This window comes from Camellia sinensis, chromosome 6 (genome assembly GCF_055761805.1).
Source record: "Camellia sinensis isolate YWXY chromosome 6, ASM5576180v1, whole genome shotgun sequence".
Classification (NCBI taxonomy): Eukaryota; Viridiplantae; Streptophyta; class Magnoliopsida; order Ericales; family Theaceae; genus Camellia; species Camellia sinensis.
This window is the reverse complement of record NC_138966.1, coordinates 190,123,520-190,149,691: the sequence shown is the minus strand read 5'-3', so window position 1 is coordinate 190,149,691 and position 26,172 is coordinate 190,123,520. Positions and strand designations below refer to the sequence as shown.

Genomic DNA, 26,172 nt, shown 5'->3' with positions numbered 1-26,172 from the left:
TTGGTCTACCTCGGATTTCTCGAGGTATGGATTCTATTTGGGTTGCAGTTGATAGACTGACTAAATCTGTACATTTTCTGCCTGTTAGAACTACATTTAATGCTTATAGATTGGCTACTATTTATGTTGATGAGATTGTCCATTTACACGGAGTTCTGGTATCTATTGTGTCGGATAGAGATCCGAAATTTGTATCTATGTTGTGGAAGAATTTGCAGGAAGCTATGGGGACGGAACTAAGATTCAGTACTGCATTCCACCCACAGACAGATGGGCAATCAGAACGAACAATACAGACTTTGAAAGATATGCTTCGGATGTGTGCTTTGGATTTTCAGGGGAGTTGGGAAGACTATTTGCCACTTGCAGAATTTGCTTATAATAACAGCTTCCACTCCAGCATCGGTATGGCACCATACGAGGCTTTGTATGGTAAAAGGTGTAGATCACCTATTTGTTGGACAGAAGTCGGAGATAGAGCTTTACTTGGGCCTGAAATTATGCAAGACACTACTGAGAAAATCAAAACTATTCGGCAAAGGCTCAAAATAGCTCAAGACCGACAAAAGAACTATGCAGACGTTCGAAGAACACCTCTTGAGTATGAGGTCGATGACCATGTGTTCATTTGTGTGTCCCCAATGAAAGGCCAAGTCAGGTCTGGAAAGAAGGACAAGTTGTTGCCCTGTTACATTGGGCCGTTTCAGATTTTGGAAAGGCTTGGTCCAGTTGCTTATAGAGTTGTTTTGCTACCTGGATTCGAGCAAATCCATAATGTGTTTTATGTGTCGATGCTGAGGGGTTACCTCCGAGACCCGTTTCATGTGATTGACTATCACCGGGTAGCTATTGATGAAAACATGGAATACGCCGAATGACCGGAACGAATTGTTGATCTGCAAGTGAAACAATTGAGAAGCAAGTCCATCCTAATGGTGAAAGTGGAATGGAAAGAACACTATGGGACGGATGCTACATGGGAAAGAGAGGAGGAAATGCGACTCCGCTATCCATATTTGTTTCTCGACGAAGGTAAAATGAGTTTGGAGGACCAAACTTCTTAAATAGGGGAAGACTGTAATACCCCTGTTCTGTATTATGTTAATTGGTCCTTTATAGGAGTATGATTATGTGTTTAATATGATTTTGTGTGCTATTACGTGAAAATATGTGGTTTTGAATTTCTATCTGTTCACCGTAGGAATATCTGTTTGATTGTCTGCTTTGGAAATTAAATTGAAGGCCTTATCGGCCATAGAACCTGAAATTGATTACGCCATTGTGATTAGCGTAATTTTTAAAGCCTACGGTGAAATTTAATTGAAAATTGATTTGGATCAAATTAATTAGATTAAATTAATGAATTAAGTGCCCAATTATTTTATAATAAAATAATGTGTTGAATGGGGGCCTTAATACACTCAATTTCTCTCCTTAGCTTCATTTGGACTGATCATAAACTCAAAGAAAAGAAGAGAGGGTCGGCTTAGAGAGAGAGAGTGTAGGAGATTGAGGTTTTGGTCTTGAGGCTTGGAGATTTTGGAAGATTACTCAAGAATTTGCTATAGATTGGAAGAATTGAGCCTCTAGATAAGTGAATCCATGAGTTTAATGTGTAATTTTGTGTATTCAAAGTGGATTAATGATCAAGAGTAAGGATTGAAGTGGAATTGAGTTGTTTATGTTGAATTGAAGGTCGATGTATGCATGCATGTATATAATTGCTATGAAATTGCATAATCTAGAATGTATTAAGTTGAATATGGAATTATGAGTGTTAAATCATACATGCAAGCATGTTTTTGTTAAGTTTCATGAGAATGAACACCATTTGCATCATCTAGGTTGAGAACAAGGGTAATACATCACATGCATGTACAAATTATAAGAATAGGAGCTATGAATGCATGAATTTGCATGTTGGAAATGAGTTTGGTGTCAATTGGGACATGCACGTGTTTGATTTATGAAATTGAGCTCCATGTTGATGTAAATGGGTGTTTGTATCATGATAGTATAAAAATATTTGAAGTTTGAGCCATAAAATATAAGTTGGATTGGTTTGAATGCCGGATTTGAGCTCAAGAACCATTCTGGAAAACTTAGAATTTTTGATGTCCACTCGAGCGGGGGAACTGCCGCTCGAGCGGGGATTTCGAGCTCCCAGTATTTTCTGTAGACATGGTGGCCGCTTGAGCGGGGAGGTTGACACTCGAGCAGGGAGCCATGTAGAGAGGCATTCCGCTCGAGCGCTGAAGTGGACGATCGAGCGTAAATTCGACCTAACCAGTACTTTTGCAGGCCTCAAGGGTCCGCTCGAACGGGGACCCTGTTTTTTGAAATTTTGAAAATGCATTATGTGTTCTGTTTTCTATTCCCTTTCACTTCTAAGCACTCTTAGGCATACATTGAGCATCGTAATTGAATTAAAGAGATAAGAATGAAGCCTAAAGAGGAATATGTGAATTAAAGAACGGATTGAATTATTTGTGACCCATATGTGTTATGTGATATGTAGGGTCAAGCTCCAGGGCAAATCCACAAGCCGATCATTGTGAGTAATATCTTAACAAGATATTTGAAATATACTGTTGTCCATTTGTTTACTTCTATGTAATTTTTGTAAGTTCATTAATTTGAATGGTAGACAACGATTGATATGAATGATTGGGCCCAAGGCTGATTAACATGAATGATTGGGCCGAAGGCCGATTGATATGATTGATTGGGACAAAGGCCGATTGATATGAATGATTGGGCCAAAGGCCGATTGATATGAATGATTAGGCCGAAGGCCGATGGACATGAATGGTTGGGCCGAAGGCCGATTGATATAAATGATTGGGCCGAAGGCCGATTGATCCAAGTGATTGGGCCAAAGCCCGTCTGCTGTAACTATTTCAAAGATTGCTTATGTATCTACCTTATTTGATATTATTCACTAGGCTTTCGCTCACGCTCATTCATGTACATATAGGTGAGCCAAGGGACGTCCAGAACCAGCCTCGGTGAAATTGTGAGAAACAGTCAGAGTTTTGGAGAGTCAGCCCTAGTGTCTCACGCACGAGACTCGTCTTCGCCTTTCTGCTATGCTATGTTATTTTTGTCATGATGGCGAGGACTTTGCATATGTCTGTATATAGTTTTCATGGGTTGACTTAGTTTTTGGATGATCCTGTTTGTATAGAACTTATGCTACTGTATTTCTGTTGTGAGTTATTAAGGTATACATATATGTTTGGTTGTTTGGACGTGCCATGTAAGCACAGCTCTATGGACAAAGTTTTGAACTGCTTCCGTTTGGCCCGCATTAACTCTATTAAAATACATTTGTTTTGGTTTGAGGCCGTAGGTAATCTCATGATTACTGGCCGATTATGTCCTTAACCCACGAGGGCGGGTTCGGGTCATGACACAGACAATGTGCATCCTTCTATTGGTAAGCTTGCCCAAACATTGGGAGCGGGACAAATTGTAACAGGCAGAGGAAAGGAAAGGGGAAGAGGAAGAGAAAGAGGTGTTGAAGCCACAGACATAAGGGATATGCATTCATGCAGTGATAGCAAAATAAGTACTCGACTTACTGCAGAAAAATTCTCAAGTCGCCACATCACTTCACCTTTCGTATGTTTCATTACCAATTGATGCCGACAGCATTACTGATCATAATTGAACCATTATTGGTGTTGTATTTTAATAGTTGTCATTCTAGTGCAAGTTTGCACTAACAAATGTTGTGCAATTGTCTTACAGATTTCGGACAAAGTCCTGTCCAAACTGCACAGGTTGGAGAAGTAGTTTCGTTCAGACGTTAGACATTGTTTCACCAATTTTAGATGCATAAGGATGTGTTATGTATTTTGTAAATTTATTTTCTAAACTGTGTTCAGTTAGTTAATTGTTTATATTAATAGGAGGAGTTGATGTTACTTGATTGTTTATATTGATAGAAGGACTTGATGACACTAGAGAGCATAGAGGTTTTATCAACGGCCGAACACAAAGTTGTTGACTCTGTACTTGACGAAAGAAAAAATGAAAGGTACGGATGAGTTTAGTACTCGCAATTAACCTGTTCCGTAGTATTTGTGAAATAAGTTTGAATTTCGCAATTTTCATCTGTCGTGCTATGTTTATTTGATTTTTGTAGCTATTAGTTCTTTAATTTTTCATTCTGTATGATATTGATTTTCGTATGATGGGTTTATCCATGTCGTATGTAGGATTTTCTTTGAATTTAATGCAGTGGCCTAGGGAAAGATCACTGGCTAAATTTCCTATCTGAAGTTTTCTTCTCTTGGTCTTATCCTGCACACATGTAGCTATTAGGAAAATTGCAAATCACTGATATTTTCACAAAATATTTACAAATTCATGGAAAACTTTATAATTTTAATTATGAAACTTAATAAAGTTTACCAATGATTTGCAAATTTTTTTGAAAACTTATACTGAAGTGCAATTTTCCCCAGCTATTTTCTTCTACTCTGCTTACATTTTCCATTTTGATCATTTTGGGATATTGTTGGGTCCAGTTTGTAAAATACATGTGATTTTTTTTTTACTTGCTCACCTGTAAATGAGCATTTAAATTTTCACATATTATTTTAGCAAATACTATTGGACATGTCATAAGTTATAATATCTAAAACTTTTTCTCTTATTTTTTTTTTTGAAAAACTTAAAACTAATCTTGGATTGGAGAGTAGTACAATCAGGAATATCTGCCATAGTTCTACAACAGAAAAAAACTAATCTTATGTTGTAGAGTTAAGCCAAATACGTTTAAGTTTTACTAGGCTGTAGATTGCTTCTTACTAGTTCATGGATACGTTTAATGTAGGGACATTGTCGTGTCTATGAATCTTCATGAGATGCCTTGCAAATGTGCTACGCGACGTCACATGCGCACTGTAGACACCCCATTTTTGACCGTCCTCAAGACTTGGGCGTCATCGTTTGAACACTCGATGATCATCCATGCTCGTGTTCGTTTTGAGTTCCCGAAGGTCTCGGCTGCGCGTCTTGCCTTAGGATCTCTAAACTTGTTTTTTTTGTGCTTGGTTGTGGACCAAGGACTTGTGGTTTTGTTTCTGAGGGAAGGGGGTGGGTTGTTGGCCATCCCCTCAACCCATCGACTAAGGCATTATGCCATCAGCCTTGTTTTCTTGCCATCGGCCAAAAATGGTGGCCGATCGGCACTTTATTTGGTCGATTGGCACTTTGTTTGGTCGATCGGCCATATTTTTTAGCCAAGACCTTTCCATCTGCTTTTTGCAGATATTTTTTGCCAACTGTGACAACTGGTGGGCACAATTCCTATCCTCCATACACGTGTATGGAAGGATTTGTTTCAAGACTCAAGCTTGTTGAACAAGCTTGAGAATTGAAATTCTATAAAAAGGAGGCCCCTCTCCCTTTCCAGAGGTTCAGAAAATTGATATAGAAGTTATATATCACTCTCTCTATATATATATTTGTGTGAGTTTGTGCTTGAAAGTGCATTTTGTTCATACTTTTGCACTAAAGCACCTAGTAGAACACCATCCTTTGGTTGCTGAGGTCCTTAGGAGTTGGTTTTAGAGTTCTTGGAGTGGTTTTGGTCAAAGAAAGGTGCTAGAGTTGTGTTCTTGAAGGTGTTCTTCAAGGGTGAGTAGACTACCTTTTAATCCCCCATTTTGGCTTAAGCTTTTAGACATATTTTCATATTGTTTTAAGCTTAACTATAAACTGAAAAAAGTTCTGTTTTTGTGTGCTTGAGATGTTTGTTTAAGGTCACATTTTGGTTGGGGGTAGTCTACCCCCTCTTAGGCCTTGTTTGGCCTTGTTTTGTGCCTTTCCTTTTGAGCTTTGGAACCATCTTTCTTTGACCTTTCTACCACTGAAATCCAGAGAATTTTCAGTGGTGGAAAGGTTGTTTTGGAGTCTTGTATAGGAGAGGGACACACCCCTCTCCTTGTGTCTCATTTGCTTGTATATATGGCTCATATTGGTAACATGTTTGCTTAGCATGTTTTGGCTTCATTTCAGCAAGTATTTGGTATTATTTTGTCATGATATACCTCTATTTTAAGTTGGTTTGATATCCTCTTACATGCATCATGCACTTGTCTTGCAATCCTCTCATTTGCCTTAACATGCATCATGCATTTGGACCATCATGCTTGCATGTTTTGGCTCGACTCAAAGAAGCTTTTAGTCATGTTTTACCATGCTTGAGCTCTTTTTTGTGTTTTTTTGATCATATATGCCATGCTTTGTATAGCTACAATGCATTCTAGCTTGTTAGCTTTGAGTGTCCAAGTCACTAGCATGCGTTGCTTAGACTATTTTCATGATTCGGCATCGTTCCCTACGTGATTTCAGTCCATGTAGTGTAGCCATACACTTGCCTTTGTCAATCCTTTAAAGCTTTGAAGAGTTGGTGTTTTATGCCTCATGAATGGATCATTGTGCATGCCATCATACTTAGGTCTTTGGGATGCCATCTCAGTGGGTTTTTGGGCTTATTTTGGCATGCCATAACTCTATTTTTCATTGGTTGAGTCATGCCATGTTTGGTTGTAATAGGTGTAGTGTAATACCCCTTGTTAGCCTTGCATGCCTCATGCCTTTCGGACTCTTGATATAGCTTGTGTTGGCTAGGTTCAAGCTTGTTTTTGGTCTTGTCTTGACCTACCTTGGTACTGTTTTGGGTGCCCTTGGCTCTTTGGGGCTTGCCTTGCATGGCCATGGTTTAAGTCCTTTCGTTAGTTTCATACTTTGAGCTTTCTTGCATGCTATCCTTATATTAGGTGAGTGGTTTGGCACCATTCCATGCATGATTTCAGGGCCTATAGTATCATCATACATTCATGTTTGTCACTTCTTGCTCATGTTTGAGAGTTGTGTCCTTATGCCTAAGTGATAGGCCAATTGGCATGCATGCTTATTTTGCATTTCATTCCATCATTTCTTGGCACTTTGGCCACTGATTTGGGCATGGCACAGGTCTGTCCATTTTGGTCTAAGTCCATCTTTGCATGTTGTTGTATGCTTGTTCATATTGCATGTTGTTGCATGCTTTCTAGTTTGCATGATTGTTGCATGCTTGTCCATCTTTGCATACCATGCATGTTTGTATGTTTAGGTTGCATTTTGCATGCTTGCTAGTTTGCATTTTGTCACATGCTTGTTTAGGTTGCATTGCATTTGGCATGCTTGTTACCTTAACCTTGTGTGCATGTTTGAGTAGTATTGTATTTGGCATGCTTATGTTGCATCGCATAGCTTCTCCGTATTGCATGCATTGCATTGTGTTTGGTTTGGGGTGTCAAACCAAACACGAGGACCGAGGGACGTTTCATACTTGAAGTAACGAAACGTACCTCAATCCTCGGTCGTCAACACTCTTGATCCAACATGATAGAGTGTGAGGCATTCATGAGTTTTTGTGCATTCATTCCATATTGATTTGTGCAATTCGGCCTCTTTGGCCATCATGCATCGAAATGCGTGATTGATGGCTCGAGGGTCAAACACTACACTCCTTTGAGTTCCAAACATGATAAGGGGTGTAGTTGCACAACATTTTCTTGCAAATGTATTGCCATGCCCTTGTTTGTCCTCTGCTGCAGCAAAAGGAGCAGTCTGCAGGAAGAGATGGCCGATCGGCTATCTGCAGTGCCAATCGGCCAACAATTTTTGGCCGATGGACTAAAAAGTGGTCGATGACCCTTTTCCCTTGGCCGATGGCTATATCCTTTGGCCGATGGTCTCTCAGAGTGTCCATGAGGTGATTCAGAAGCATCACAGAAACTTTCACAAATTTCAGAGGTGCATAAGTGTGCAAACAGAGGCAACATGAGGCATGGCAACGAATTTCCGAGCGAGGCGATCGAGCATGCATCATTCAATCATTCCGAGGTGAAACTGTGGCAACCTTTTTAATTTCATACTTAGTCTGTTTGGTAACTTAATTAATTTGTTTAATTAGTAAAGAGTTTTGTAATAATTAATTAGCTAGGGTAGTTAATTAATTAGTTGGCCTGTATTATTCATTCGGACCCTCCGTCGAGAGGGCAAATTTTGTAATAAGTGTGCGTGAGTGTGTGAATGTCTTCCAACCCCACGTCTTTCTCTCTTTTACTTACCTGCTTTTAGTGGTTAGTTTTAGGACATATATCAATTAGCATCCTTATGCTATGCATGTTTGCATTCATTCATTTGTCTTGCATGCACCGGGCTCGGCGCATCATACTAACTGCATCGTATTTCAATTCCTACTTGAATACATGTTATCAAGTGTTGCATTTCATATGCCATTTTAGAATAGCCGAGCCTATTTCTAGTTGCATTTTGCATATGTCGCATTAGCCATCTTAACATAGCTAGGATCATGCATTGATTACTAACTAGTTATTGTTTTGGGTCGGAGTACTAGGTAAGCTTTTATGCTTTAGTATCTTGCATGAGTGTGAGTGTTAACATGACAGTATGCTTGCCATGAGGCTATTTGCCTAACTGATATAATTGCCTGAATGCCTGTGGATGAAGGCTTCATTGCTTGAATTGGAACAATTTATCGAAATGCGAGTTTTTAAGCCCACTTTGCAGAGTGGCAAAATCATGTTTTCAAAGCTCACTCGAGGGTGGCAAATCCACGTCTTAGCCTACTTGCGAGTAGCACCTTCAAAACCATTTTCAAACAAACAAACATGAGATGTTTTGTTCCAATTTAGGTGATCTAGTCTATACTTGTGTGTTGTGCGCATCACATAGTAATTATAGGCTAATAACCAGAATAAGAACGCGTGTGTTTTCAAAAACAAGATATCATGTTAGTAAAGGCCGATCTTTGATCGAGCGAGCGGGGGTGCTCATTGCATGACCTTCCCCTCTCGTACCTAAGTTCCCGAGTCGAGGCAACTTTGGTGATGACGAACACGTGGCCTTAGGCAACAAGTCAGGGCTTCCTAAATTTTTCCAAAAATAAAACATTTAGGTGGCAACTCTGTATCTGGCAAAGCAGTCCATGTTTGGCACTTCTTTATTAAAATCAGTTTTTCAAAACGATTTGCCAGATTTGAACTCTTTGGTGATTTATCAGTCTTGCATTGCACTTTGCAAGATTAGATTCAGAACCGTGACATTGAGTCTGAACTGTAGTATGCTAATGAACAAAACGGATTTTGCGCCTTTCGTGCGCGGAGCCCGGGACGTTCGGGCACGTCTACACGCACACTTAAACCAGTGGCTAACAAAGTTATTTCCACTATATTTGCATGGTGAACATTTCCATGTAGGGACATTGTTATTTCGTATTAGATTTAAACAAATTGCAAACCTTATTTCGCAAGTTGTCTCGTCTGTTACAATGTTTCAGCCAATCAACTTGGTCGCGGTTCAATTGACTAACGGACAGCAGCAAGTACACAAAGACGGGAGGCATACTGCGTGGTTCTTTCCAGTATATCTGTCAGTAAGTAAGTGTTTTAGGTCGATTGTGTATTGTAGAAGACATATTTTCAGAAAACTTTGGCTGACTGAACTTTACACACCAAACATGCAGACTTTGATACTAAATCAAAAAACTCAACCTCTGAACCATGAAAATATCGTCAAATCATATTTTGGACATGACAGATATACTGGGGTGCTTGATGCATGTCAAAAGGTAATATAAATGTCCATTCTATTGAAACGAGTAGATTTAATATGAACATCGGTAATATGAATGTCGATCCCATTTACATGAATGTCAATGTAAATATGAAAGTGCGTACATGTTCGCATGCCCTCTAAACAATGTCTTCACTTGTGTTTATGTGTAGATTTACATGTCTTTCAATTATAGAGGAGTACATTGGTTGTGCCTAAAAATAGATATGGTAGACCGTGTGGCATACCTATTTGACTCATTGGCATTTGCCACACTGGACACCAATAAGCTGAATGCAGCAAAAATGTTGGTATGTCATGCTAAATTTCACAAATCTACTTTTACACTGTCACATCCTTCACATAAACTAACCGTCTCATTCTACAACAGGTTCAAACAACGCATGCCTTATTGCAGCTATAGTTTGGAAATGAATATGTTGTAGACGTACGTACCTTTGACGTCCGCATGTTAGAAAAAAGGCCATTACAACAGCTAGACGAGTAATCCACAAACCTGCGTCACATTTACTTGACTCCTGAATGACTCATTTAACGAACCTACTTATATTTACGAGAAATTGAATGTTACATTTCATTTGTAGCACTTTCGACTGTGGAATGTTTGTGATCAAGTACATGCAGCGGCCTGATATACCCAACGGTCCACACAAGGTACATTTTATCGCTTCATTTCCAATTGCGAAATAAATCCGTTTATTTTCTACTGCTGTAACTGTACCTGATTTGTGTTATTCACTTTCTCTACATAGTTTCATCCTTCTATGCGTCGGAAGTTGGTGCTTAACTTCGTTATGGATGTGAATAATTCAAAGATCAGCGAGTATCTTTTGTGCATGTGATTGATTGCAATTACAACAAATAGGGCAGTAATTTTATCATGGCCTACCAGTACGAGAGCAATTTCGATGCCCAACCACAACTGGATTACTGCATCAGCTTGTCGTGACAACTTTTTAGGTCGCAGCTGTGATAAAACTAATTTCCCACACGTATTGATTGTACACATAATTCCAATGTTTGGGACTGGAACAAACGACGGAAAGTAGTAATGTTTGTTTGCTTTTATCGTGGCCTGTACGTACTTACGAAATTGGGCATAAGTTGGATGTCGCAACTCCATCGATAAGTGGAATTATGGGTACAGAACAAACAATGCAATGTGATATTTGTCCAAATGAATATAGTAATGTTTGTCCAATGCAATGTGATATTTGTCCAACAAACAATGCAAGTTGAAAGTAGTAATGTTTGTTCACTTTTACCACATGAATTATGTTTGTTCGCTTTTTTTGAATGCCATAATTTTGTCCAAAACAAAGTAAAAAAAATCTCACAGAACAAACAAATAGCAGTGACTATAATGCACCAACAGGGATCCATCTGTCCACAGGAATACATGTGGTAAACAAGCTGTTGTAATTCTCCTGTTGAACCACCTTATTATTATGTTTCCAACTGTCCCTACACATTGTGGACTTCACATCTTCAGGTCAAGCTCTGTATCCTGCCAATGACCGTTTCTGCAATCCACCCAGTTAGTCCATGCAATATTCTCGTAACTGCTGCACCATGTGGGCCCTTACGTGCAGTTAAACTAAAACCCTTTCATATGTGTAACTAATGGACTCTGACATTGACTTTCGCACATGTCATGTTGTGGTTGATCCATGTGTCAACAGGCACAAACAAGTACAAATTTTAAACTGCAAACGTGCCACAAATTTTAAACTGCAAACAATGTCATGTTGCATACTGCTGTAGACACCCCATTTTTGACCGACCTTAAGACTCAGACGTCACTGATTGAGCGCTTGGTGATGTTGCATAATGTGCTCGTTCAGAAGTTTCAGAGTTACGGCCGTGAGCCCTGCCTCCGAACTTCCGAACCCTCTTCTGTACTTTGCCTCGGTTTGCGAACCAGGCTCGGTTTTCTTTGCTTCTTTTCCCGAGGGGAGGGAGAGGTCCCGTAGACCATCTCTCAATGCCCGTAGGCTACATTTGGTGGCCGTAGGCCATTTTGCCCATTTCGGAGTCCGGTTTCCGGTTTTCGGAGCCGTCAGGCCGTGTGCCTCGGTTCGGGACCGCCTAACCATCTCTGTTTGTTCTGATTTTTGGCATACTTCCTTTATTCTCCCTTTTGAGGGACACTGGGTTCTGAGAAACCCACTTTGTGGCCGAATGCCACTTTCGGTGCTTAACAGCCCATTTTCGGGACCCCAAACTGCGTGTTTTGGTCCCCGAGCATTCGTTTTGCAACGGTTTTCGTTCATTTTTGGAAGGTACCTCTGTTTTATCACCGGGGAGGTCACTGAAGGGTGGGAGGCCAGCAATTGTTGCAGCAACCAGTTATACATCCTCTGACGCCCTCCGGCGCCCGTTTTTCGCACTTCCGGGCTAATGTTGAACCCCTTGGACCCTTTTTCTCGAACTTTGAACCACATATTTGTGATGTACACACATGGGAGGACCCTAAAAAGTGGTGGCCGGCCAGTAATGTTACTTGACCCTTTTGACCCCCTCCTTCCGGGCTAATGTTGAACCCCTTGGACCCTTTTTCTTGAACTTTGAACCACATATTTGTGATGTACACACATGAGAGGACCCTAAAAGTTGGTGGCCGGCCAGTAATTCAATTTGACCCTTTTGACCCCCTCTTTCAGAGCTAATGTTGAACCCCTTGGACCCACTTTCTTGGACTTTTAACCACAGGGATGTGTTGTACACACATAGGAGGACACCATCAGTTGGTGGCCGGCCAGAAAATCTGCTTGACCCTTTTGACCCCTAGCCGGCCGGCTAGGGGGTGTGGCCGGCCGGCCACCTGGAGCAAAAGTAATGGGCCGGCCGTGCTGCTTACACTGTGCACTTTACAGCTGTGGGGCTTTATCCCCCAGAAAAGATCTTTATCCGGGGGATTTTTTGTGGGGGAAAGTTTGTCTCCTTTTCCCCCACCTTTACACCCCCTTGTTGGCCTATATAGCAAGCAAGATACATCCTTTGTTGGGGTTAGAAAACTTCACCTTCAAGCCTCCATACACAACTCCATCTCTATACCTCTCATTTCTTTGAAAATCTCTAAGTCCCTAAGCACCATTTCTTCTACACCACCAAGCTCTACCACCACCACCTCATTTCCAGCAACAAGGAAGGCTTCTCAAAGGCAACAGAAGCTGCAAATTGGTCCAAGAAGCAACAAAAGTCTTAGTCTTCAAGGGTGAGTAACTTTTCTTCACTTTGACCCTTTTTCTTGATCCATTGGTAAGCCCCCTATGCTTTTTGTTTCAAGATCCGGCCCTAACTGAAAAGGGCCCTCTTTTGAGCTCATCTTCACTTTTCATTAAGGGCTCAACCCTGTTTGAGCCCTCCATGATATACTTGCTTCATTGATCCTCTTATATGTCATAATCTTGCATGCTATCTTTGGCCCATGAGAAATCTGTTTTTGAGCATGTTGTAAACTGATATTAGGCTTATTTTGATCCCCTCTTCAACATTGAAGAAGGGCTCAACATTTTTTAGTGCCTCCATGTGTCACTTGTAGTTATATCCCTTATTTGGCCCCATTTTTGCATAAATTGGCAGCCCCCTTTTCTTCTGTTTTTGGACCTTGGTTCGAACTGAAAGTGGCCTTATTTTGGCCTATACTTCATGTTTCACTAACATTTTTTTTCTGTTTGGTGATTATTTTGTATACTTCATGTTATAGCACCTTTTGAGCCTCAATCTTGTGCCTTTTTTTAGCATATTTGTATACTGATTTTGAGGCTTCCATATACTGTAAATATTCATATTTTTTGTCCCTCTTCAGTGTTGTAGAAGGAAATTTTTCAGTTTGGGTTTTGCTTATATCACTTGCTTCATTACCCCTCTCTTGGCCCCTATTCTTGCATGCTATTTTTACCATACCTATGCTTGCTGTTTGGCCATGTTTATAACTGTGAATGTGCCTTTTTTGGGACTGTCTAGCTTCTGTCTTTGCATTGCATGTCCATATTGTGCATGTTTGGCATAGCCATAGGCCATTTCGGGTGCCTAAATTCGCATTTCGGGATAATTCCATGCATTTCATGTCATTTCACCTCATTTCGGGACTGTTTTCCCCCATATTTTAGTGCTGAAATTCCATTAGAATGATTATCATCCATTCCATGTCATTACATCACATTCTGTCATTGCCTCGGTTTGCGTGCCCGTGTGCACGCATTTCGAGGCACCTCATTTTTATCCGCCGGCATCCTATGTGAGTGTGGCTGAGGCTCACTCATGTTGGTATAAGTCCATATCATGCTTCCATGTCATTTACATCACATTCTGTCATTGTCTCGGTTTGCGTGCCCGTGTGCACGCATTTCGAGGCACCTCCTTTTTTATCCGCCGGCATCCTATGTGAGTGTGGCTGAGGCTCACTCATGTTGGTATAAGTCCATATCATGCTTCCATGTCCTTTCATCGCATTCCGTCATCGCATCGGTTTGCGTGCCCGTGTGCACGCATTTCGAGGCACTTCATTTTCATCAACCGGCTTCTTATGTGAGAGTGGCTGAGGCTCTCTCATGTTAGTATAAGTCCATGTTGCATTTTCCATGTCATTTACATTGCGTATACCATTGCCTCAGTTTGCGTGCCCGTGTACACGCATTTCGAGGCACCTCATTTTCATAGCATTTTGCCATTGCCTCGGTTTGCGTGCTCGTGTGCACGCATTTTGAGGCACCTCATTTTCATAGCATTCTGCCATTGCCTCGGTTTGCGTGCCCGTGTGCACGCATTTCGAGGCACCTCATTTTCATAGCATTTTGTCATTGCCTCGGTTTGCGTGCCCGTGTGCACGCATTTCGAGGCACCTCATTTTCATTACATTGCATATGCCATCGCCTCAGTTTGCGTGCCCGTGTGCACGCATTTCAAGGCGTCTCATTTTCATTGCATTCATACATTTTCTCGGTTCGCGTGCCCGTGTGCACGCACTTCGAGGCATCTCATTTTCACAGCATGGTGCATACTAGGTTGTATCTTAGATTGTATTCTGTCATTTTCTCGGTTTGCGTGCCCATGTGCACGCATTTCGAGGCATTTCACTTCCATAGCATTGTGTATGTTACGATTGTATATTATTTGCATTTCATGCATATCATGCATATTGCATCGTGTCCGGAATAGGAGTTAGCCCAGGCACGGGAAACGAGGTACATTTTGTACTCCGAGTGACGGAATGTGTCTCAATTCCCCAGTCACCGACACTCCGGATTATCCATGATGGAGTTAGGTTTTAGCTGTAGTTTCATGTGCATTCGTCCTATATTGAGTTGTGCATTTCGACTCCTCGGCCATCATGCCTCGGTATGCGTGATTGGTGGCACGAGGATCGAGGCATGCATATATCTGTGCAAATACATTGCTATGCCCCTTTCCTGCTCTCTGTTGCAGCAAAACGAAGAGTCAGCAACTTTTTGGGGCTTGGCACGCATTTCAAGAACAGGTGTAAACAGAGGCTAATTGGGGCATTCCGGTGGATTTCCGCGCAAGACAACCCGGACATGCATCATCCATCAGAAGCAAGGCAGTCCCTGGCTTGCACGCCAGTTTTATTTGCTTTCTTAGTTAATTCATTAATTAATTAGGATTTTGTAATATTTTGGACTGTAATATTCTTTTATTCGGGACTGTAATATTTGGACTGTATATTTATTCGGACCCTCTGCGCGAGGGCACAACTGTAATAAGTGTGCGTGAGTGTGATGTATGTCTTCCAACCCCACGTCTTTATCCCTTTTATTTATCCGTTTATGATGGTTAGATTAGGGCATATTTCAATTAGCATACAGTATGACAGCATGTTTGCATCATTCATCTGTATCGCATGCACCGGGCTCGGCGCATCATACTAACTGCATTATACTTTCAATTCTAAATTGAATATATGATAGTTGTAGCATTTCATATACCATCTTAGAATAACCGAACCTGCTATAGTTACATCTTTGCATGTGTTGCATTAGGCATTTCTGTATAATTAGGATCATGCATGATTTCTAATGAAGTTTCTATTTTGGCTTGGAGTACCCGGTAAGTTTTATGCTTTAGCATCCTTGCATGTGTGTGAGTGACTGCCATGAATAGCATGCTTATCATGAGGCTATGTGCTTATCTGATATAACTGCCTGAATGCCTGTGGGTGAAGGTTGGGTTATCTGAATTGGAATAAATCATCAAATGTTTCAAGCCTACCTGCGGGTAGCAAAACCTCTTTCAAAAACAAACATGAAATGTTTTGTTCCAATTCAGGCGATTCAGTCTATACTTGTATGCTGTGCGCATCACATAGTAACCTAGGCTAATAAACCGGAATAAGGGCACACAAAGTCTTCAAATATTGATATCATGGTTAGTAGAGGCCGGTCTATGACCGGGCGAGCGGGGGTGCTCACGAAGTGACCTTCCCCAATCGTACCCAAGTTCCCGAGCCGAGACAACTTTGGTGATGACGGACACGTGGCCTTTTGGCACCGAGTCAGGGTTTCCTAAATTTCTCAAAATAAAATATTTAGGTGGCGACTCTGTATCTGGCAAAGCAGTCCATGTTTGGCACTTCTTTCAAAAAATCTGTTTTCTCAAAACGATTTGCCGGATTTGGACTCTTTGGTTCAGACTTAGAACCGTGACAAATTTGAGAGTCCTGAGCTGTAGTGACCCCAAAATGAACAGAACGGGAGCTCGTTCCTCCCGAGGCGTTCGGGGACGTCTACAACTGCCTGGTTGTTTCCAGTATATCGGTCGGTAAGTAAGTGTTTTACGTCAGTTATGTATTGTAGATGACATATTTTCAGAAATATTTGGCTGACTGACTTTACACACTAAACATGCAGACTTTGATACTAAATAAAAATACTAAACATCTGTACATGACAGATATACCGATGTGAAGAAGTATGACATCCTTTACATAAACGAATCCTTGGAAGGGCAACCACATAGAAGATATATAAACGAAAGATATGTGAAGAAGTATTATCCAATCATGTGGGAAACTTTGAAGGGGAGTTGATTACTTCATAACAATGCACAAATGGAGAAAAATTACACAACCAAAAAAAAAACCATACAACAAACCATTCAAAAATAGAGTATTGATATTCATTAATGAACAAGTCTGCACAATGGTTTGAAAGATAGCACGCATTCTGTGCAATACAAAAGAATACATATATAAACTAGTCTAGGATTTGGGGAAGAGAATGGCTAGAACACCCCATTCTGATTGAGCATCTACCAGCATGGCTTGGGCTTGGTCCAACTCAGCTTTAGTTGTCTAAATTGATGCAGGACGATGTCTAATTTGGGAGAGCATCATCCTTGCTTCTTGATTAAGCTGGTCATGTTGCTGCTACAGATGAGCCTTTCTTTGCCGGACAGAGGCAAGTTCTGCCATGAGTTTGGTTTCCTCAAGTTCATGTGCTGAGTGTTGCTCAAGAATGGCTGCAGAGGTTTGCTGGCTAAGTTTGAGTGAAGTAGATATTGTGTCAGCTTCGTTTAGGAAATCTTTTTTTGGTTTGAATATCCTCCGAGCAAGTCTGAACCATCTCCAAAAGGGTTGACCATTCCGTGATGATCTGGCCAATTGCTTTAGTTGAATGGGGTTGAAAGGTTAGGGGAGAGGTTTAGAACAGTAGAAAGACAGGCCAAGGTTTCATCAGGTTTGTGGAGAATGATTTCTTCAACTGGGGTGTTAATGAGATTGATGAAGGTGGTTAAGGTTTGTTGAGTTTTAGCATGAAAGAGATGTAACCTTTGAGGCAATAGGGATATTTCGTCTAGATGTTATTGAAGAATAGAAAGTTCGGCCCAAATATCCTAACATGGAACGATGGCCTATGAACATTAATAGTTTGGTGAGAATATATGCTTGTAAGTAATAAAGAGTAAATAGGATGAGGTTGAAAATGGTAGTACCTGTCATGATAAAGTGCGCGCAGACGGTTGGCCTTGTTCGGCTGTGGTTGTGGCAGCAGGAGGAGTTGTTTCGAGTACTGATGAAATGGCAGCATCAACGCTTTCAGGCTCTTTTTCTGGTTCTGGTAAGAGGGGAAAGTCATGAGGATCTTCAAGTTCTTTCTCAGGCATTGGTCATGGAGATGAGTCATGTATTATGTCCGTCCCTGTAAATTGGAGAAGAATACCAGTTACTTAAAGAGAAGTTTTTTTTCAAACAAACAGTCACATTTATATTTCTATTTACCTTGGTTGTTGTGAACTTCTGGTTGAGGGGATTTTGTATTGTCATCTGTTGGAGAAGATTGGCTGTTGATTGAAATGTCAAAATCAATCCTCTCTGATTCTTTGTTTGAAGTTTGGGAATTTGAGGAGTTGGATGGTGATGGTTGAGGGCTAAAGACAGAAGGGACAATAATAAGCTCAGTGCCCCCTGGGTAATCAACCTCCATCAGGATAGCCCCAACTGTGACATCCTTGAGAGCAATAGGAGGAGGTTCTAGCTGTGAAGGATTGTGTGATGCAGATTGTGTAGATTTCTGTGGCGAAGACTGTGAAGGAGGTTGTAAGGAAGTTTGTTGAGATGCTTCAGGTAGTGGTGGAGTTGGTTCTACAGTGGGTTCTCTGGGTACATTGGTGATGGGACTAGGAATTGGATGAATGTGTTGAGGAGAAGTGGAAGGATGTTGTGAAGGAGGCTGTAATGAAGTTTGTTGAGATGCTTGAGGTGGTGGTGGAGTTGGTTCTACAATGGGTTCTCTGGTTACATTGGTGATGGGACTAGGAATTAAATCAATGTGTTGAGGAGAAGTGGAAGGATGTTGTGATGCAGATTGTGTAGATTGCTGTGGCGAAGACTATGAAGCAGGTTATAAGGAAGTTTGTTGAGATGCTTCAGGTGGTGGTGGAGTTGGTTATAGAGTGGGTTCTCTGGGTACATTGCTGATGGGACTGGGAATTAGATGAATGTGTTAAGGAGAGGTGGACGGATCCTCATCATCAGCAGCAGTAAGGAGTAATCTCCTTCTTTTTCTCTGCACAAAAATAAGTGATCAGTCGGGTGTGAATGGAAATTGAGATGATGTAAATATGTAAAGTGAAGGCATATTTGGTAGAGCTGCCCTGAAGGATTTGATGTTGTTTGACCAACCGTTTGGCTGAGAGGGATATCCCAATCACTTAGGTCTGTACTTAAAGCAGGAGCAGTGGAAGGTTCTCCTCTCTTCTTCGCCATGACCTCTGTCTCGACAGGGGTACAGGTGGTAGTTCCTCTTTGTGCTTGTGTTTACGAGGCTGCCAAAGAGTCTCTCATTAATTTCGGAATTGAGGGGGTGTTTGTCTGAGTAGTTGGATCCATTGGAGCCTTGCCTTTATGTTGGTCCCTAACCAATGGTTTAGCAGCAGGCCCAATTTTGGCTGTCAAAGGTCAAACAAGTTAGTATTGTAGAGAAAAAAAAAATAAAGAGCATGAGACAGTCAGGGATATGAAGTATATGAAGGAAGGATACCTGTAGCCTTAAGCTTGGAAGGCGAGGATATGGGGCCCTAATTATCAATACAAGTATCGTGAAGGCAGGTTTCAAGTGGCTTACATAAAATAATAGCAGTCATAAGTCCCCATCAATGGTCAAAAGCAGTGGAGCAGTCCGAAGCAGGTTTGAAGAAGAAGGGGCCAAAATCTTGGAAAAGTTTGGTGTTCTCTGTCAGAATGGATTCAGCTTGCCTAGGATCTTTGAAGTAGATTCTGGACCCAATCTCCTCATGGATGGTTGGGTGGAAATAAGGATAAGGGATACCCTGGGAAAGACCTAATTGCCTGGACCATTGATTGGGACAGTATGTTTCAAAACTGCAGTTGGACATCTTGGTGGAGGATATGGAACAGCCAACCAAGACATGTCTAGAGGTGAGAATGTGTCTCCAAGTCTCATTTTGTTCTTGGACTTGCTCATTGTGTAAATCACAAGGGTCTATGAAGAGGAAGCGAAGTCTACTAGAGGAGAATAGAAAGTTTTGAAATGGCATGTACAAGTTGGAAGGTCTCTTCGAATGAAGGTTGTAAAACATGGTAAGATGATTTTTGAAAGTGAGAATGGGTTGGCTGTTATAAGTGAGCAATTGCTCAGCATAGGAGTGGAAAAATGGTTTCAAGGTGTTAGCTGGTGGGGGTCATGCCTTAGGGAAATAGGCATATAACCAGGCCTGGAAGAGCCAGAAGGGGCCACCACAGTTGCCAAAAATCTTCTTGTCGACAAAGGAAAATAGGGCCTGGTAAAGGGTTGCAAGAAGATAAGGGGCTAAAGCCATAAGTTGGCCATCTTGCATACACAAGGCAAGGGGGAGGTATTCCTTCGTGATCTTGTACCCAGGGACACAAAAAACAAACTCACAAAGCCAAAGTAAGTAAAAAGCAGTTCTTTTTTTGTCCTGGACAGGGGAACCAGGCTCACCTTTGTATTTTTTGGCGAAATATGTATAGCACATGTCAGTGTTTAAAGTAAAGGTCACTTTTGGAGGCTCGAGGAGAGCATGAATTGGATTGCCCAAGATTGGGAGACCAGTCAAGTGAGCTACATCTAAGATGGTAGGGGAAATCATACCAAAATTGAGGAGTAAGGAGTTACAAGATTGCGACCAAAAGCATGCAACAGCAGCAATCAGCCCTTTGTCCATGTCATAATTTTTAGTCAACAGTCTAATTGTTTCACTAATGCCCTGGTGCTTCCATACTTCAGCGTCATGACCTTCAATTCTCCTGGCCCAGCTTCGCCAAACAGAGTCTGGTGACCTCCACGATCTGAGTGGGTTTTTGTTGACATTCCAGTTAGTCCACTTAAGTCCAGGTTGGTTGAGAAGAAGGTTCTCACCATTACCAAGGGGATAGTATGGAGCTAGCTCGTCTGGGAAGTAAGACGCGAAGTTAGGGCCTAGAGTAGGCTTAGCGACAAAGCTTGTGCTGGGCAATACGGTAATACCAAATTTTAGAGGAGCGATACGTGTTCTAATAGGGTCTGGGAAGCTGAGTAGGTCTTCATTGTTCTCTTCAGATGGAGATGGTTGAGATTTTTTCGGCGCCATGGCTTAGGGTTTTGTGGTGCTGTGGTTTTGAATGGCAATTCTTGAGAAGAAGGAGTACAGTCTAAGGAGTTCGAATCAGAGGGAAATGAAGTGGTTTGAAGTTGAAAAGGTGGGTCTTTTATAGCTTATGATGAGGCCGGTATATTTAAATGCTCTTATATTGGGCTACAGTTTATGTTTGTTTTGGGCCCGTATTAAGAAATTTGCCATTAGGCCCAAACAATGGCCCCCTTGTTGAAGTTAAATATCATATGAATTGGACCCCCACAAAGGGAGCACCCCCATGACCCCATCTCTCTCTGATTGGCCACTTTTTCTTTTTTTTCTTTTTTTCTTCTCCTCCAATCACCAGCCCCCACATGTGTGTTGAGGGAGTGGGGTGGTGGTGCAGGTGATGATTGGAGGGGGTCTCAATCACTTCCCCAAGGTTAATTTATATGATATTTAACTTGAACAAGGGGGCCATTATTTGCACCAAGTTTTGCCAGTCTCTGTCGACAGATGGTCCACTTAATGGAGGACACGTGGCCAAGTCTGAAGGAATGTCCACCAGTTGAAAGTGGGCTCTCTGCATGTGGGTCACCTAGAAATGATGGGGGAAGTTTTTAGCACTAGTCATGGAGTTAGTGGGCACACTTTCAGGAGGAAGGATGAGACAAAGCAGGAGCCTTGCTCTGTCGATAGAAGTTTCAAACAGTTGGTGGCCATGAAATAAACACAAGAAAAGGGAGATCGACAGATAGAAGTGGAGGTTTAGTATACTTGGAAAGCCTAGAAGGGAGATCGTTGGTTTCGATATCCATATACTGTTTTTGTGGCCCATCATTGCATGATCCCACACGTCTACACCATAACTGCCACTGTAACTGCCCCCTGATTTCGAATCTTCAAGTCCCCTCTGCCAAATATTGATTCTTCCCTGTCGACCTTCCTTTTCACCATTGTGGGGCATGTCCCTCATCATTATGAGACAAAAATCGACAGAATATTGTCCACTAAACACAACCACAATCCTTGAAAATTGGGCCACTGAACCACAACAGTTGGCCACTCACTGTTACTGCCCCTGACTTTGAATCATCAAACTCTGCCAAATATTGAATTTTCCCTGTAATTTAATCAAAATATATTCAATGTCAGTAAACTTGTTAATATTTGAAATAATCTTTTTCTGGATTGTAATGACTTAAACACAATTGTTGTCCTACATTTTACGTAACCAAAATACACAACTTATTTATATCGAAAACAAAATATACATCTCGTGTTTATAATCATAAAAATGGAAATTACTTTTTATTAAAAAAAAGTTCACTCATATTTTCAGCTAAATTATGATTGGTTATTTTAAAAAAATTCCTCTTTGCACCTATTTTTCCCACATCCTGCCAACAGCTACTCCATTCAATTGAGGACACATGGCAAGTCCACCTGAAGACAAGGGTTATCAACTAACATTGAATCTTGCATGCCACTTGACTTACACGGTGGAGCAGTTACTGGCAGTGCTCATGGATTTAGTGGCTAGCCTCCAAGAGGAAACATGAACGAATTGGGAGTCTGTATCTGTCGAGGAAAGGCTAAAATGACTTGGGCACAGGTGGCAACTTCAATTATATGCACTTCGACAGGTACAAGTAAAGGTTTTATGTGGTTTCAAGACACGAAAATGACCGTGCAGTTACAGAAGTTGCACAGAAGCAGTTGCAGAATCGGCAGATCATGGGGTCGTGGGAAATAATAGTTATAAAGGGCAGAATGTTTGCAAAGAGAGAGGACATGAACAACAACACAACAACTTACTTTCTACATTGTAACTTCTGAGTAGTTTTTTCCCTTCTACTTTCCAATTTGTTACAAACAACACAACAACTTACTTTCTACTTTCTACTTTGTTACCATCAGTTCATCGAAAGAAGTCTTCATCCTTTTCAGGCATTCGAACCAATACCACAATTGCTTGATTTTCTTCTTTAACTTGTCAACTATAAATTACTACTTCATTGCTGTCGATATAGGCCCACCATAATTTTACTAACAATAAACCCATCACTTTCATAGTTAACATGAAATAATTTCACAACTCTTGTTCGTAACTCATAATTCATATAGCAATCGGCATGAAGATAAAGTAACGAGTTCGTTGGGTTACTTTCTCCAAGTAACACCCAAAATTAACTGTCACTTGGATTATATACAAAATGCATGTGCTGGGATGTAATTTTGCAAACCCACATGGACAAAATTCGTATTTTACTTGAAATATAATACTTATTTACCGAAACAAGTCATAACAAATCAATACGAAGCCAAACACATCGTTAGTTGATAAACCACACCGCAAAAAACCCTTCAGTTAGATCCAACCAAATATGGAACAGAAACAAGCAACCCGCAATAGGAATCTTGGAATATAGACATAAGTCAATTTCCAACCCAAAACAATACACAGACAACCCATATATATCTCACCTTCAATTAGTTTTCAAAATGACAAGTCACTGCAAACACAAATGACAACATCACTCTAAACAATATGGAAAATTTACAGCTCGTGGCCTTGTACATAAGTAACGTTGTGCCATTTCCTGGCATTGTACGTAACCAATTATTTACACGTTACGTACAGCAATTCGTGCAAAATGAAAACTACATACATTATTTACATGTGTTTTCAATAGCTAGTACTGTCTACCTAATAAATTAAGGGAATAAGTAAATCATACAAATTATACAATTACCTGATTCACCTCATCAATTGTGGTCGAATCATTTTTGCACACTGCTGCTTCAACACTACCGTATTGGCCACAGGTTGCTTGGAATCAAGAGAAGCATCGAAAAATAGTCGCCGTTGCTTAATGTGCGGTGTACTTGGATCCACCGACCCAGTTTTGCAACGAACGGGCAATGACTCCGCATTGTACTCACGATCAGTTATGTGGGTTGTATCTGCATCTAAGTTACTACCCACTGTTCGGCTAAACCAAACCTTAGGACACATTCGCTTTGTGTGCCCAATGCATTTACAATTCCCACATTTTCTTGGTCTTCGACAGTTGGACGAGGCCCGTCCCGGCTTTCCTTTTGTCTTCACAACATCAGGATCTTCTACTCCAAATTGTCCAGGGAATGAATGTTTCCCTTTGTCTGCATTCCCATCGTTCAGATTCCTCTCATATAACTCCTTCATTCGGCTCGTCATCGGAAGACATGCATCCCTAACTTCTTTGAAACCTTCCGTTGATTGCGAGGCATAGAAACACATTTCATTGTAGGAAGAACTCAATATCCCATACCGGGCCGTCTATGTTGTAGTGCTATCAATTGAGGGTTGAGGCCATTGCTGGCCATCCTTGCTTGCAGCCCTTGTCCATCTATGCAGCACACAAGTTAGGGGAATTTGCATTAAATTTTCGGCTTTCATAACACATATCATGTGATAGCAAGGTAGCCCCAACGACTCAAACTTCATGCAAGAACATCTCATTGCAGCATCCACTGAACTGTGTGTTACTATTCATGATCTATCCTTCACTTTGTACTTATGAATATAGTAGCATTTCTGACCATCCGACAAAGGGAACACGTCTTTGACATTCAACTTCCCCTCTTCTAAGATTTCATCACAGAACATTCTAAATATATTCTCGCAATGGAGTAATCAATACCGGAAAAGTGTTATTTGTTTCAGCATCATCTCCAGCCTCGTTATACCTTATCCTTGCAAGAGCCCGATCATAGTGCCTAACAAATTCAAATAGCTTTAATTTGTGTTAGAGGAAGGGATTGGAATAAGCATTCATACTCTCCGAGCGTTGAGTGCTCTTCATCCCAGCAAAGAAATGTCCACGCATATATGCCTCAGCCCACATATGACGCTTCTCATATGTCTTCAACACCCAACTGTTGGTTTGAAGTCCAAATTTTTCGACCATTGTCGTCTAGCCATGCTCAAACTTCGTCTCATCCGTTTCCATGTCCATGCACTGCTTGAAAGCATATGCAAAGCCACTTTTGTGAACATTTGAAACAGCATTTTTCCCAAGATGCCAATTACATAATCGATGTCTTGCGTCTAGAAATACTCTTCTGTTTGCCTCTCGCATCGCCTTATCCTCATCTGTCAGTACGGACACAGGTGCTTTATTGTCCATCGCCTCCATAAATGTTTCCAAAACCCATGTATATGTATCAATTGTCTCATTAGCTAGCAAAACACATGCAAATATCGTGGTCCTAAAGTGGTTAGTCACACCAGCCAACATGACAAAAGGTTTCTTGTAGGCATTGGTTCTGTAAGTTGAGTCAAACATCAACACATCACCAAACTTTGCGTAGTCGGCCTACGATTTCAAATCTGCCCAGAACAGATTTTGTAACTTGTTTATCTTTACACACATCATACTTGTAAAAAAAACGTGCATCAACATCAAGTTTTGCACATAGGTAAACCAACGCACCCTACGCATCACCATCCTCAACTTCTGCTCTACATTCGGCTTGAATATGGTTGTGCAGATCCGTAGGATGAAACCAACATTCTCATGAGACCCGGATTGATTTACCATATAGTCCATGATTTGGCTAGTCTTCACAACGACGTTGCGCATAGCTATTTCTTGAGCTTTGTCAGCATTGTTTAAACTGCGATGTGACCTCAGATACATCACACAGTGTTGTTCTGCCAATTCATGGTTGTGGTCTGCGACGAAGTGAGTCACAACATACTTTCCCCTTTCACCAGCATCTGCATCGTACCGTATGCGAAATTGGGCTTTGCAACCTACTCTTGTTAGTGCCTTGGGAGCTCTACTCTTCTCAGCAACACGGTCCAAGTATTTTGGTAATCTCTGACCTTCCCTTGAACACAACCACAGCCTACTAGCAACCTTTCCCTCTTTATTTGTGTTCAATCTGGATTTTTGTATACTAAATCCCTTGGCTTTAGCATACGCATTGTAGAAAGCTTCTCCATCTTCGACCGAATCAAATTTTTGTGCCAGAATGGCACGTTCAACATCACCAACCATGTCATTGCAATGAGCATCGTCAACCATTTCTTTTTTCACATCGGCTCCGCCATCTTCAACGTTCATGTTGGTTGCTTCTTCATTGCTCAGACCAGCTTCGCAACCATGATAAGGTTCTGTCCGACTTTCATTGATCAAACGAATGTCATCTACTTCATTTGGAATGTCATAATCATCACCTTCCTTTTTAACTTCCGCTGGGGCCATACTGCACATGACATTAGTATAAACAATTACTTGATGACCGAAAAATGTTAACACAAACACAAACATGACATTTTCACACAGTTTAGTTGTTTGTGCAAACACAAACACTCGCTTGAGAAAGAAAAAGGTTAGTTGCCAATGGAGGGGTTTCCGTTTGAGCGAAGCATAGAGCGGTTGAAGTTAGGATGGGGGTTTAGTTGAG

The 26,172-nt window shown here is 41.2% G+C and overlaps 1 protein-coding gene across 1 annotated transcript; it reads right to left on the bottom strand.

The window, feature by feature from the left end:
- Positions 1-24,053: 24,053 nt before the first annotated feature.
- Positions 24,054-25,790, bottom strand: LOC145793927 (protein FAR1-RELATED SEQUENCE 5-like). Its single transcript, XM_082876835.1, has 2 exons — positions 25,206-25,790; positions 24,054-24,107 (listed from the first exon to the last, which is right to left on the bottom strand). The coding sequence occupies exons 1-2, from the start codon at positions 25,788-25,790 to the stop codon at positions 24,054-24,056; spliced, it is 639 nt and encodes a 212-aa protein (XP_082732961.1).
- Between the last annotated feature and the right edge of the window lie 382 nt (positions 25,791-26,172).